Here is a 15,053-nt window from a genome sequence, read left to right on the forward strand (position 1 = left end):
CCTGGCTCCCTCCCTCCCGGCCTAGGCCCCTGGCCTCGCTCCTCCCCTTTATTTTCCTTTCCCGGGGCCGGAGCGGCGGTAAGTGGCGCGGGGCCGGGGCCGGGGCGCGGGGCAGGGCTGCCGCGTCTGCTGAACGGAGCCTCCCGGCGGCCGCCTCGTGCCGACCCGCGGGGCTCCTCTGCTGGCCTGGCTCTGCCGGCTTTGCTGTGGCGGGAGGGGGGGAGGCAAAAGGACCGGGCAAGGCTGGGGCCCTGGGAAAGCCCAGATGGGCCCAGCCCCTCTGACAGGAGCCAAGGGAGGCAGGAGGGCAGGCGTGGGGGGCAGCAGGGCCCTGAGGAAAGGCAGCGCATGCCCAGCTTTGGGAATGAAAACCTAGAAAAGTGAACAAAGTGATCCCCTGACGTCTGCTGTCATGGTTGTGCTGCACGTCCACATTTAGTCAGGCTCCCCAAGACTAAGGAAAACAGCCCTGCAGAGGCGAGGGGTCGATCAGAGCGATATGATCCCCACCGTCCAGATTCAAGACAAATCTTGCTTGCAACTGGGGCTCTTGCTCTTGGCTTTATTTGCGCTTTGTGCATGGAGGGGCCCAGCTTGCCTGCAGATTGCAAGTGGGGGATTTTGGGTTGCTTCAATGAGAGGCACACCCTTTTCCCAGAAAATTATCCCATGACTCATCTGCTCTTACACAGGGCTTCGAAAATTTATCAGGCAGTGTCTAGGTAGAGAGTTAAACCAGGCAGCCAGAGAAAAATAGGGGTAACATTAACCCAGGGGCGGGCAATTATTTTGGGCAGAGGGCTGTTTACTGAGTTTTGGCAAGCCATTGAGGGCTGCATGACAGGCAGCCCAGTGCAGATTAATATTAATTTTCTAAACATTTGAGGGGCCCCATGGGCCAGATAGAGTGTCCTTGAGGGCTGCTTCTGGCCCCCAGGTCACATTTTGCCCACCCCTGCACTAACCTAAAAAGTAATCTGAAACTTTCCCCCTGCTCTCCTAGTTGGAAAGACATTGGGTGAGTGAGTGTGAATGCGTTTTCTTTTCAATCCACAAAGAGAAACAGAATAAAGCCAGACTCAGGCTCAACTGTAAATCCATCCATTTCAATCTGATGTACATACTAATACAGTTTAGGCCTATATGCCCTGTTCAATGAATATGAGGACAGACATAGAAGTCAGCAGAACTATGCAAATGTAAAAGAGGCACAAGGCTTTTTGCCTCTTCTCACCTCTGGATTATGTCGGTGCTCTAAGGATCAGCAGGCAGACCTGCCTAAAGGCTCCAGTCAGAGTTCCAGTGTGTTAGGAGCTGTTCCCGACTCTTCTCCCCAAATAATTCCTAGCAAGAATTAATCTTGTTCCAATCGTGAACAGATACCAAGCATGGAAATGTATCCTGAAAAAAATCCTGAGAGCACGAAACAGACATTTTGCACTCTTGACTACATCATTCCCCAACTAAAATAATAAGAGAGAATACTAGCTCCCTTATTAGAAAGACTAGAATATTGATCCAGTAAAACCATAGAGAAAAATTCTTCATTAAGGGTAAGATGAAGATTATTTTTCTTTGTTTTTAGTAGCAGCCCATTCTGATATATGGCAAGAACTTTTGGAAAACCATAAAAGGAGTATCAGGAAACCTACACCGGAGCTCTTTAATGACTCAGATTTGCCACTTCAGTCAAACCTGGAATTAATAAATTTCTGTTTGAAAAGAGAGGAGTAGTAGGGAATCTAATGGCAAATCCAAATAAGGAGAAGATACATGAACAAGAACACAGAACTATAAATGAAAATCACTAGCCATTTGTATAGAAAGGTGTACCTTAAAAACAGCATGGACCATCAATCTGCCAGCGAGCATAATTAATGTCTTCTCTGAGTTCTTGTACATCTGTTGCTTCTCAATTAAAAAAGCTTACGGCAATTTCAAAAATGGCAGAGAGATAGGGGGAAAAACACTGCAGAGGAAAGATTGTCTTAGTTATGCAGGTTATGCAGGAGTAAAGGCAAAGGAACTCCAGTGAAACCATAGAAGCTATTGTGCATTAACATCTGTGTATGATTAGCATATGGGTCTTAAAATATTGGTTGACATAAGCATTACTGATTTTAATTGTTATACTGAGATTGTAAACCTGGATGAAATGAATTTGGTTCACTCACAGACACAATATTTTTTTTTGAATCAGAGTCAGGGCTTTGGATAGATTCTGCTAATGCACTGTTATAAAATTAAAACCAATTTTCTCTCATCTTTAGGACTTTTGTAGCATCAGTTTTCAGTAAGACTTAGAAATAGAGAAAAATAGGCCTCAAGAAACCATCTAATGCATGCTCCTCCCAAATCAAGATCATCCTTGTCTAAACTATCCCAGACATATGTTTGTCTAACGTGCATTTAAAAAGTTCCAGTGATGGAGACTCCAAAATCTCTCTAGGTAATGTTTTAGAATTAAACTTAAAAGAGTTAAAAATTAAAATTAGAATGAATTAAACTTAATTGAATTTTAGAATTAAAATTCATTAGAATTTTAGAATTAAAAAGGTTTTCCTCATATCCAACCTAAATCTCCCTTGCTGCAGCTTAAGCTTATTACTTCTTGTCCTGTCCCCTGTGGACACAGAATATTTGATCACCTTCCTCTTTATAACAGTCTTTTTTGTATTTGAAGGTTATTGTCAAATCCCCTTGAGTCCTCTCTCCTTTGTACAAAATAAGATCAGTTCTTCCAGCTTTTCTTCATATCTTTCTAGCCTACTAATAATTATTTTCGTGTTGCTATCCTCTGAACTCTCCAATTTGCCCTCATCTTTCTTGAAGCATGATGCTCAAACCTTTAATGCAGGGGTGTGTGTGTACTCACATGCCTCTCAAATGTATTGTTTTTACCTACTCTTGTAAATTCTCTTCACAAGGGTTGCATCTACACGTGCCCTATGGTGCCATTGTTACCGCACCATCATTTGATACTTTGGACGTATACCGAGGGAGTGCATCGCTATGGCAGTGTAGCAGCTGGTTTGTGCCTGCTGATGCTATGTCATCATAGTGCAGGGGCAGACAATTATTTTGAGTGGAGGGCCGCTTACTGAGTTTTAGTAAGCCATATATAACCATTACATTTTTTTTTTTTTTTTTAGACCAGAGCCTCTTGATGATTTCCGGATTATATGCCTAGATCTAGTCTAGAAATGTCTGTTAGATCATACAAAATATATTAAATGTTCAGATAATTACATATAGAGGCTATTATGATTGTCTTTCTATGTAAGCTCAGCCCAGCATTCTTGCGCCTCATACTTCTGTGTCCTTCCCACACCTACCATTCCACTTCCATGCCACAAGCAGAGATGGAGAAAAGTGAGAAAGAAAACCCATATATGAACTTGGGTATCTTTCAGCATGAACCAGGTTCTGTACTGAATTAGACTCTGGCAGAAACAATGCAATATTTCTCTCTTCTCCCGAGTACTTCTGTCCTTTTAATTATGTTTTCTTTTCAAGAAAATAATCTTGTGTTCATATATCTTTTTTCTCTCTTTTCATTTGCCCATGATGTGTGGAATGTAGGCTAATTTTTTTTTCTTTAAATGTAGAATACAACTTAAATTCTGTATGCCTGAAAACGTTCTTCCTGTTACAAGCAGCCACTTAAGTTTACAAGAATCGAAACAAGTAGAAAGAAAAGGATATTGCTTCCTAATTCTTGGCCTGTTTTGCACATGTGACAATGCTTTGTGTAGTCAGCTAAAGGGAGTTTGCATGAGTCTTTCACAGAAGTGGGAGAAACAATAAGAAAGTGAGGTTCTAGAAAAACAAAAATGAGCAGAGAAACCCAGATGTAAAACCTTAGAAGAGAATGAACTATATATTTTGGGGTGACAGTTTCTCTTTAAATAAGACAGAAACCTCAGGATGGCAGTTTAGAAACTGTCTAGTCATTGTGGTTCAGAGAATAATAAAATAAGCTTCTGACAAAGAGAAAAGGCACTGCAACTTCTAGAAAGCCAAGTGAGTCAGAAACCAGCCACCCCTGCTGAGTGAATAATATAAATGGTTTAATGAATAAATGGTGTCTTGTAGATGCAGATCACTTACGTGGGTAGAAAGTTAGTAAGCCTGCTTGGTTTCACTGCAGTCAGTCAAAGGAATTTGCCATGTTCTGGCCTGCTCTAAACCATGTTACAGATTTGCCCTGTTTTCAGCTATTGATGGCCAGTTCCTGGTACAGATAGAGCGGTGTAAACTGTTTGGGCCAGATTCAGAGCAGTGTAAACTGGTGAGTCACCAGTTTGGTCCCTTGAAGTCCATGTGCGCTATTTGAAAATGTAGTCCTTAGTATAGATTGGCAAACTCACATTAAGCTGCAGCATTTCAAATCACAGCTTCAGACAGTCAAGCTGCATTGGTGCAGCTGGCCACTTCTAGTGTGGAAATGCAAAATGCAGAGTCTGGTGGCAGCTAATTGCTAGGGCAAATGCCCAAGTGTGCATGAGAGTTTAGTTATATTTTAGATGAAAAAGAGCAGGAACTTATAAAAAAAGCTTTTCTGTATGTCAGATGGCTCAGGATATTACAAATGATTTGAAGAAACAACACTGGCTTTACTTTTTTTACAGAGATTATTGTAGTTATAGAAACATCACTGAACAACTGCATCTAGGTTTCACATTGGGCTTTTCATCCTGTGAAGCATAGTTATGGTACACAATGCAGGTTTGATTAACAGTTTCTCAGTTGATCCTATAAATTCATCTGATTGTGATCTCATAAGATTTCTTAGGTATTAAGTTAAATCTAGGTACAGCACTTATATCTAAAAGGTACTTAAATGTACTTCATAATTCTCTTTAACTACAATTTAGATTTGTGTCTGTTCTTGCATTGCTGCATTAGCTGTCATTAGGCATCCAGAAAAACAAATCATGTTATCCCAGGGCAATTTGTTCTTATTGAGGCTCATCATTTTCCACTGTGATCAAGGAAAATACCAATAATTTAGCCAGGTGAGGAGGGCTGTGAGCTCCATCAGTGTAAGACTGGGACGTGTAACATGTATTCATGCATGTGTACAGGCTGATCTCATAGATGCTGCCATGTACAGCTCTTAATTTGCTAGAGGCAACATCTATTATAACAGCAAGGAAGATTTTTATTCTGTAACAGGATTTTATCTTTGGTATGGAGTTCACTGAGTTGTGTTAGTGATCATATTGTGTTTCCAGGGGCATTTCTACATGAGATGCTAAATGCGCAGTAAACTAATTCTACTGCACATTAGCACAGCAGGCAAAAAGAGTGCTAAATGCAGAGTAGAATTAGTCTACTGCACATCAGCATCACAAAAAAGTGTGTGCTGGTGCTCCTGCGCAGTAGCACCAATTATGTTACGTTGCATTAAGTTAGTAACTGTTATTACCGGTACTAAATTTAATGCGCCTTAATTACGACGCATTAATGAATGTGTAAACATGCCCTTGGTGGGTACAGCTCGGCCAGGGAGAAACTAATACTTGCAAACCGTTCAAATTGACAGCTATGGTACATGGCTGCTTGCGTGCAAATTCTTCTTTTTTTTACAGACTGAGATGGATTTGATGCAAGTGATATTAATGAACTTGAATTATGATGCCCTCCAGGCATAATTAATCATATCTACTGGCAGCATTTTAGAGAGACTCTTAACATACTGTAATAAAGTGATCTGTGAGAAGTAACTACCTACTATGCAGTATTATTTTATTTCATTTTATGAAATCTAGAATCATGCACCAAGAATGTCTAATAAAGTGGACATAAGCTGAATGCATAGCAGACTAGAGGACAGCTTCTGTATCACAGACCACTTTGCATCCTTTTCTTAGCTTTAAACAATAAATAACCTATCCCCTGAAGCTTGCTTGGATAGGATGTCAGTATTGTTTTGCATGCTGAAATTAGCAAGCTTTCTGTTAGCAGACTGGAAATCCGTTTGGTATTGGTGGGACAAGTCTCATACTATTGAATTTTTTATTTGTTGTTGCACACTTACTGTCATAGGTCCAATAGCATGAAGGGACAGTTGGTGTTTGACCTGAATTCAACTCCAATCCTGATTTCACACTGCAAATCTCCAGTTGCTTGAAGATGAGACTAGAAGGCTTGGCATATGGTTACCTTAAGAATGGCAGGTGAGCCATATACTAATATAAGGATTATCCAACAAGTACCCTCAGGAACAAGTCCTCCATCATTCATTAACTTGCTGAAAATACATCGAGAACATTTAGTCACTAGTATCCGAAACACCCAGTGTTTGATTGACAACTTGATTAAGAATGAATACTTCTCAAATGAAGACGCTGAGATTGCTGCACAGTTTCCAACTCAAACAGATAAGGTATTTTTCTTATTTCATTATTTAGCTCATACTTACTGTTGTGGTTCAGTGGTAGAATCCTTGTCTACCCCATGGGAAACCCAGATGCAATTCCCAGACCTTTGTGTAACTACAGCTGTCAAGGCACTGAAGGTCTAGACCTGGTTTGGCCTTTGGATGTTGTCTCAATGGTCTAAAAGAAGGGATGGAAAGTCTGGCAGCCTCCACTCCTCCATATTCCAGCCTAGGTGCATGCATTGAAGGTCCTGGTGACCTCTTGTGCATACACCATGATCCAGAAAGATTGACAGTTGCCTACTACTGTTTAGCTCAAGCTTTTTATTAGCCTTGTAAACTCCCATAGGCTTAAGTACATCTGGCAACTTTCCTTCTTAGATTTATATTATATTTGATATACCCAGTCCAGCCTCCCCTGGAGAGAAATATCTGTCACAAGTATCCCTGCCAGCGCTGGAACTAATTGGCCTTCCTGTTGGCAGGCTGTTCTATGGATGAGGCAACTGACTCAGTCTTTCCTCCACTCACATTTTCCTTCCTATGAGTAGGGTCATTGCTGAGGTGGTCTATGTAAATTTTCACAGTTGTGAACTTTGCTCTAGGCAAGACACAATGTTCCTTAAGGTGTGATCCAGTTCCCGTTAAAATCCATGGTAGCCTTTGAGTTGTACCCTCAAGCAACTGTTATATTATCCCTGGAGATTTATTTTGTTTTTTAGCAATTTTAATTTTAAAAAATCTATGAAATCTATTTTTAAAAATCTATGATGTTAAGGCATTTTAAATGTACACCTTTAAAGTCTTGCTGTTTAATTACCATGCAAAATACTAAACTAAGAAACCATCTTATTTCACCATAACATGGGACATATGAAAAGTTGATCCTAGTTTTAAGGGGGAGGCATTTATTTTAAAATTGTAATTATTTTCCACCTGTGCAGTACTTCTCTTTGTAAAGAGAGGAGTTCCTTCCATATCCTCCTATGTGAACTTAGGAAAAACTTTGATATTCTGATACATTCTGGCCTTAGATTTGTCCCTAGTAGAGAACAACAGTAAAAACTTCTTGGAATTCTAAGTCTTCCATTAGAGGAAAAAGATTGGTTCAGGAAGTTTTCCCTTTTATAATGGAGACATTGTTTTAAAACAACACCTGGCTCTGATTTCCCTGATAAACCAGTTACGCAGCTTAGAAATTTCAAAACTGCCTCATAGCCAGAGGTACATAAACCATAAAATGCTCAGAGCCCTGGCCTTCATCAATTTACAGACTTCTCCTAGCATAATCAGTCTTCTTGAATAATGAAAGTTTTAATAACAGTGCTTATCTGTGTAGTAAAAAAGGCTGAGAGCTGAAAAATGACAATCTTTATGGTCATCTTGCCATTGTAACAAGACAGGCTGTCAGCAGAGGCAGCATGCACTTTACAATATTAGCTGAAAAGGAGATTTTTGTGAACCTCTCTAAAAAGCTGTAAGTTAGGTTACAGAACAGTCTTTGCTTTAAATCACCTGTCCAAAAAAAAACAAAAAAGCGATCGTCTTTTTGGTCACTAAGATCATGGCAGACAAAAGCAGCTATCTCCAGAAACCTGAGGAATTTGAAAGCTTGAGGAATTTGCCTACTGAAGAATTTACGTCTTTGGCTAGCTCAGTTTCTTGAGCAGGAACAGAATCCAATCCAAGAAGTACTCAGAGGGACTGCTGTACTTTCTAGGGGCACTTGAACTAAGGTCCTTATACACTGGTTGCACAAAAGTCAGACTACACCTTGCCCTCATACCTACCCACACTGCAAATCTACAGTTGCTTGAAGATGAGACCAGAAGGGTTGGCATGTGGTTATCTTAAGAATGGCAGGTCAGCCGTCTGCTAATATAAAGATTATCCATCAAGTACCGTCAGAAACAAGTCCTCCATCACTCATTTCCAGCTGTCAACCTTTCCAGCTGTCAGTTGGAGTCAGTCCTTTTTGCTAACAGGTGTGAGCATTAAATCTCTGGCTTCTGGGTGAGTTGGGAATCCAGCATAGCCTGTTCGTGGTAGCCTTGAAGCACTGAACTAGTCTGCTTGGAGGGAAGAATGCTCATGTTTAGCTCTATATTCAGTCTTGGAGAAGCCTTCCACCTCCTATACCGCAGATCAGGCTAGGGTCTGATGTACACCACAGCTGAAACTTACATTTTGAAGGGCCAAGTCTGGAGGCCAGAAATCTGTTTTCTAATATCACTTTAATTTGGGGAGGATTTAAAATTTCCTTTCCTAGTCTGTGGTTCCCAACCAGGTCTGGAAGGTGCTTTGCTGCTCCACAGTACAGAGCCATTCATCTCTGTAATTAACATCTGTAATTAAGGAGACTGAGATTGAAATCAGAGCTCCAGGTCCAGTCTCTCTGTAACAGCTCAAATCTAGCTACATCATCCAAACATACTGAACTTTGGGATTTTGAAGGTCCAGATTTTGAACTGAAATTTTTAAGATGGACTTGAGTTTTCTTTTTCAAGTCCTGTCTCCAGTGCTGAAGGGCCTCAAAGCATTCTGTAAATGTAACAGATAGCAAACTCTGCATATTACTAACATTTCACTTGGTCTTTCTTCAGGTTCGTAAAATTCTGGATCTGGTTCAAAGCAAGGGAGAAGAAGTTTCAGAATACTTCATCTATACCCTGCAGAAAGTCACTGATGCTTATCATGAGCTTCAACCCTGGTTGGATGAAATAAGGTTTCAGCCTTCTGAGAATATTCAGAGTAAATTGGTTGTAAATACAGATCCAGGTAGGTAGTCATGTAAGGTCTTGTATGCAAGTCAGTTCTATGGAAAAAACATTTCTCCAGTAAACTCAATTCATGCATGAACTGTAACTTAATTAACCTGTATGTTGATTATTTTCATTCTTTGCCTTTAATTATTTTATCTGTCAAAATCAAGCTTTAAAAAAATGTATGACCAGAGATATAACCCTCTGGTTTTCAGTGTAGGGAGTATGTGGTGAGATTTTTCAGCTCTGCTGTTACTGTGCATGGCTGAATGTGGGCTAAAGACCCATATACAGTTGCTGGAAATTATCTTGGTGAGGACAGCACTTAGTATAGCTATATACTTCCAGATACAGGTCCCACCATTCCTCAGTGAAGGAAATATGAAGCAAGAAGGTCCTTAGAACTATGGGAGACCCTGAATAGTGCCAAGACCAGCTGCTGTGACTTGGACAGTCCTCTCTTCTGCCTAAGTTAAGGCAGTCTCCGTTCCAGACCCCAAAACATGGTAGAACCATGAGGGTCCAAAGATGGATGAATGACACAATAGCCCCTTTTCTCAGAAGTTCGCAAGCCTCCCCCAAGATGATTAGCAATAGCCAGCCATATGATAGAGATTTCAATAGTGCAGTTACACCATTCCAAAAGTGGTGATCAGTTTGTGATGAAGTGATCAATTTGAGGTGAATTAAGAGACATTTAAAACAAAATACTAATGTTAGGGTGAAGAGAGGAACAATGTCAGAATGTCTTACTGGAGGCCAGATGGAGCAGCTACAGTGCTACACTGTGCTCTGTAGTATCAAGACTTTCAAGTGAATTAAAGCTTTCCTTTTAATCCAGTGGTAACAGCAGACATTTTTTAAGCATGAGCATCCTTAACTACTTTGTCTCAGTTCTTTTTAAGGTAAACATTCTGGGGTTGTAAAGAGGGGCTTGAGTAATCAGTCAGCCTGTACTTTTAAAACAGCATGGCATCTAAATTATCCTTACAGGCTGGATGTTCCAATCAGGAATGGTGCAATACGAACACAGAGCAACCTATATGTAAGATCACCATTTTTAACATGGAATAGGAAGAAACATAAGTATTTCTGTAAGGTCCATGCAGCCACAGCCAAAGAAAAAAAATATAGAAACGCTCAGCTCGTAGATGAAAGTGTTACGTCTTTGTAAGCTCCATCTGCAAGTCATGTACAGTATTAAATTACAGTCCCATTGATTTAGTTGAAGAGGTGTCTGTCTCATTTCACTTTTTCTCCCCTGAATCTCAAGGCCATTTTGAAATTAGAGCATCAGTCTCGCATTTAAGTCTAATATTGACTAGCTTTTTACATAATGCAGTATCTTTGTGGTGACTGTTTGTGGCAAAGTGACAGACTGCTGATTTATTAAGCAGGACATTTATGTATTTCTGTTCTTTTAAATGTGAGAACTGGAACATTTCCCAGGTGGCATAAATACAGAAATCACTCCACCCCTCTCCCCACCTGAAGTAAAGAGCCCTTTGCAACATTACCAACAGCCATGCTGCACAATAGTGTGAAGTTTCTAGAGCCTGAGCTATGTGTTTTACACATAGAAATCATAACAACAAGGCAAGGAGTGAATATTAACTAGTTCAGTAAAACTTAAAGAAGAATTTAGATGGGTAAATTGTAGCTACCCAAATACTGCAGGCATGTCAAACTCACCCTGGGCTGAATCTGGTAGACCTGACAAAATGAGCTGTGCCTTACAAAAGCTTGTGCATCTCTGAATTAGTCTAAAAGGTGTAATTCTGCCCTGGCTTCTGCTTGACTTCAGACTAGCATAGCTAACTACTTCTCTTTGCTCAAGGTAGATGCAAAAAAAAAAAAAAGAATGCTAAGCATATAGCTGTTAGGAGGTAGAAGGGAGTTAGCTGTAGCCTTCAGCAAAACAATTTTTTATTATGCTAACTACTTACCTGTGAACTAGAAGCAGTTGAGCTTGCGTGGCCTGTAAGTCTGTCTTAATTCTCAAGCATGGCAGGATGCTTTGTATTTAATGAAGTATTGGACCTGACTGCTTTTAATAATAGTTCATTCCCTTTTTTAGTTAGCAGGTACCGTCAGAAACTCAAGTATGAATTGGGAAGAGACACAAAGTTTGTCATGTCATATGCCCAGAAGGAGGAGATGCTGCTGGAGGAAATCTACTCTGATAATATCATGGAGCTGGTCAGTTATGCCAATGAGAGTCTTGGCAATGTGAACTGCTTAGAAGCCCTGTTTGATGATAGAACTGGGCTGATTAATGAAGATGGAGAGACCATCTGTGTCTTTGGTGATGCAGGAATTGGAAAATCTATTTTGCTGCAAAAAATGCAAAGTCTTTGGGCCCGAGGAGAGTTGGATGTTGGTGCCAAATATTTTTTCCGGTTCCGGTGCAGGACGTTTAGCTGCTTTAAGGAGAATGAAACCATCAGTCTGAAAGATCTTCTGTTCAAATACAACTGTTACCCAGACCAGGACCAAGAGGAGGTATTCAACCACATCCTGCAGTTCCCTCACACAGTCCTTTTCACGTTTGATGGGTTTGATGAGATCTATTCTGACTTTGACGTAAACAGCATTCCTGAGATCTGCTCACCCAGTGAACCTATCCACCCACTCGCCCTGTTGGTGAGTCTTCTTAGAGGAAAGCTTTTGAAAGGATCAAGGAAAGTTCTCACAGCAAGGACTGGGACTGAGGTCCATCAAAACATTATTAGGAAGAAAGTATTGCTCCGAGGCTTCTCCAGCAACAACTTGAAGGCATACACTAAGATGTTTTTCAAAGATGAGGGGCACCAAACATTGGTACTGAATCATTTAGAAGCTAACCCCAATCTCTGTAGTTTGTGTTCTGTACCTTTGTTTTGTTGGATTATTTTTAAATGCTATGAACATTTGCATTCCATGTTTGACATCCATGAGCTTCCAGATTACTCTGTTACATTGACGGACGTGTTTTTGCTCATGACTGAAGTCCACTTGAACCGAACTCTGAAAACAGATTTGCTGAAGAAAAACACCAGGAGCCAAGTGGAGACATTCAGGTCAAAAAAGGAAACCCTGCTGTCTTTGGGTAGAATAGCCTATCAGGGAATGGAGAAGTCTCTCTTTGTCTTTGAGCATGAGGAGGTCATGGCTGTGAACGTATTGGAAGAGGATTTGCAGTTGGGATTCCTCAGGACAGTTTACAACTATGCAGGCTGTGGAGACCAGTCCTCTTATGAGTTCCTGCACTTGACCCTTCAGTCTTTTTTCACAGCTTTTTTCCTAATTGCTGAAGAGAAAGTGGGTACAAAAGAGTTACTGAAGTTTTTTAATGAATGCTCCACCCTTGAGACTACCCAATTTACCTGCCTCCCTATTCCATGGTTCAATAATCGGCCAATAAGAGAAGATCCTTTCCGAAACAATGAACACTTTCACTTCACCAACCTTTTCCTCTGTGGTCTGCTTTCCAAAGCTAGACAGAAGCTCTTGAGACATCTAGTCTCACCTATGGCCATTAAGAGGAAAAGAAATGCTCTTTTAACGTATCTCTCAGAAAGCATGAAATCTCATATGAAGGGCCTGACACGATCAAAGCTTGCAAACTATAAGCAAGTTCAGGTTACACCCAATTTTGTTTGGATGCTGCGGTGCATTTATGAGACTCAAAGTGAAAAAGTGGGGAAGTTGGCTGCTAAAGACATGCGGGCCAATTACATCAAACTCACTTACTGCAATGCCTATTCAGCTGACTGCAGTGCCATTTCCTTTATTGTGCATCATTTCCAAAAGCATCTAGCTCTCGATCTAGACAACAACAACATCAATGACTATGGAGTTAGACAACTGCTTCCTTGCTTTAGCAAGCTTCTGGTGATCAGGTAGGGTTCTGTGCCAAGAAATTGCTTCTCTGCGGTCTGTTACACAGCACAAATATTAACCTTACAGAAATTCTTTGAAGTGTGATACTGCTAGTGTCAGTGCTCCTAGAAGTAAAATGCTTTCAGATGGTAAGATTTGGTTTCAGAAGCCTCTTCCAAAAGCGGAAGCCTAACTGGAGATAGGTTCATAAAGCCAAATTTTGATCAGCCCATAGTTTGCCCATTTCATATCCTTGGGGGTCTTTGCTGAGTCAGTGAATAGTCAACCATAGGGAGGAGGTTTGATTTGAAAATCCAAATCGCAAAAAAAAAAAGGAATGAAAAATCAAAACCACCAGAAAAGCTTAAAGTGCTTAGGCCAGTGGTTTTGGTTGGGTTCCTCTCAAGTCTGTCTTTCAAAAAATTAGTCACAGCTGCTTCTCTCTCAAAGGTCCAATAAAAACTTTATTTGCACTCCTTTGAAGGAGAAAAGAAGAGGCACCTAAACATTTCAAACAAAATGAAGCGCTAAGGTCACAATTCAGACTCCTCAGCTTGTAGTCCTGTAGCATTCCATCCTCTCACAGTCTTTGACTGCCTTGATAGTCTGTGGCAGTATCTTCTAGCATTTTTTTTTAATTCCCTGAAACTCAGGAGAGTTGGTTTTTCACTGGATCTGTTACTCCTAATTGGCCATAGCCTCTGCTTTTTTCTGTAAACCTCACCTGCCCTTGAGGAATAAGCCAGGGCTGTTAGACTCTGCCTCCTCTGACTAATTTGTAAAACAATGTAGCTCAGTTCCCCAAAGAAGGAATTGGAGGAAAAGTGCCATAGCACAGTAATTTTCAATCTTTTTTCATTTGAGGACCCCTAAAAATGTTGATTGGAGGTGCATACCCCTTTGGAAATTTTGAATGGAGGTGTGGACCCCTTTGAATTATAAGTCTGGGTATTCCCTTACTTTTGATTGATCATTGTAAGTGTGGGTATTCACATACTTTGATAGTCATCTTTTGCAGACCCCTTAGACAGTCTGCAGACCCACAGGGGTCCATGGACCACAGGTTGAAAATCACTCCCATAGCATAAAACAAAAGGGAGAAACACGTAAGTCAGGACAATCTTTCTGACTCCATCAGTAGTCACATGTGCTTACCCAATCTTACTACATGCAGGTGTTGAAAAATACAGAAACAACACCACTCAGCATTAGACTGCCCTGTCATAGTGCTTTTTGTTAGCTTGGTGCATCTTGGCTCATGGTGTTTCATTTCCAGTGCCTAGCTCCTATGGGATAGAAAATGTATTGTGTAATTAGAGAAGTTACCGTATTTTTCGGACCATAAGACGCACCGGACCATAAGACGCACCCCTCTTGGAGCCTCAGTCTCCGCGGCAGCGAGTCCCTCCTTCGGACTCCTGCCCCGTCTGTTCTGGCCGGCCATTTTTATTGCCGGCTCCCGGCCACCGGCACGGGCGCCGGCTTCCGGTCTAAACAAGCGGCGGATGTCCCGCTCGGGCTCCGCTGCCTCCGCGGGCAAGCTCCGCCCCGTCTCCCCGGGACACGCACCTTCGGACCATAAGACGCACCCTCGTTTTCCCCCCACTTTTGGGGGGGAAAAAGTGCGTCTTATGGTCCGAAAAATATGGTAATTGCCTGACCAGTCACTTCCAAAGCAGAAGGCTCTGATATATAGAAGTAAAGCCAGATTTCCTTTCCCTACCAACATATTTCAGAGCAGTTAAGACACCAACTCAGAATGAACAGGCAGGTGAGAGGTATTTCTCCATAAACAGATCCTTGACTATAGAGCTTGTTTGCAATTAGGACTGCTTGCAAATCTTTCAGCTGAACAGTTTTCCTCTCAAAAAAAAAAAAAAAAATTGATAACATTCAGAGTTTCCCTGGAACATATCAATTTAGATAAGATCAAAATCTCCCATTTCAACAGAATCAAAATATTTTCTAGTATAAAAATCAAAACAAAACATTTTGACCTTATGGAACTGAATATTTTGCTTAATCAATTTCCATTTGTTTGTCCC

General features: G+C 41.0%; 1 protein-coding gene across 2 annotated transcripts in view; it reads left to right on the plus strand.

Annotated features, from left to right (window-relative positions):
- The window catches only part of NOD1 (nucleotide binding oligomerization domain containing 1), a 30,534-nt gene continuing 15,481 nt past the window's right edge, over window positions 1-15,053 (plus strand). The window contains exons 1-4 of one of the 2 annotated variants that reach the window (XM_019536588.1): window positions 1-78; window positions 6,052-6,391; window positions 8,989-9,163; window positions 11,225-13,028. In XM_019536588.1, coding sequence (XP_019392133.1) covers window positions 6,161-6,391; window positions 8,989-9,163; window positions 11,225-13,028 — 2,210 coding nt within the window. In that variant the 5' untranslated portion in view covers window positions 1-78; window positions 6,052-6,160. Of the gene's footprint in view, window positions 79-4,601; window positions 4,729-6,051; window positions 6,392-8,988; window positions 9,164-11,224; window positions 13,029-15,053 lie in introns of those variants that run through there. The other variant, XM_019536580.1, reaches the window with a different exon arrangement.

This window comes from Crocodylus porosus, unplaced genomic scaffold, assembly GCF_001723895.1.
Source record: "Crocodylus porosus isolate Cpor-Errol unplaced genomic scaffold, CroPor_comp1, whole genome shotgun sequence".
Classification (NCBI taxonomy): domain Eukaryota; kingdom Metazoa; phylum Chordata; order Crocodylia; family Crocodylidae; genus Crocodylus; species Crocodylus porosus.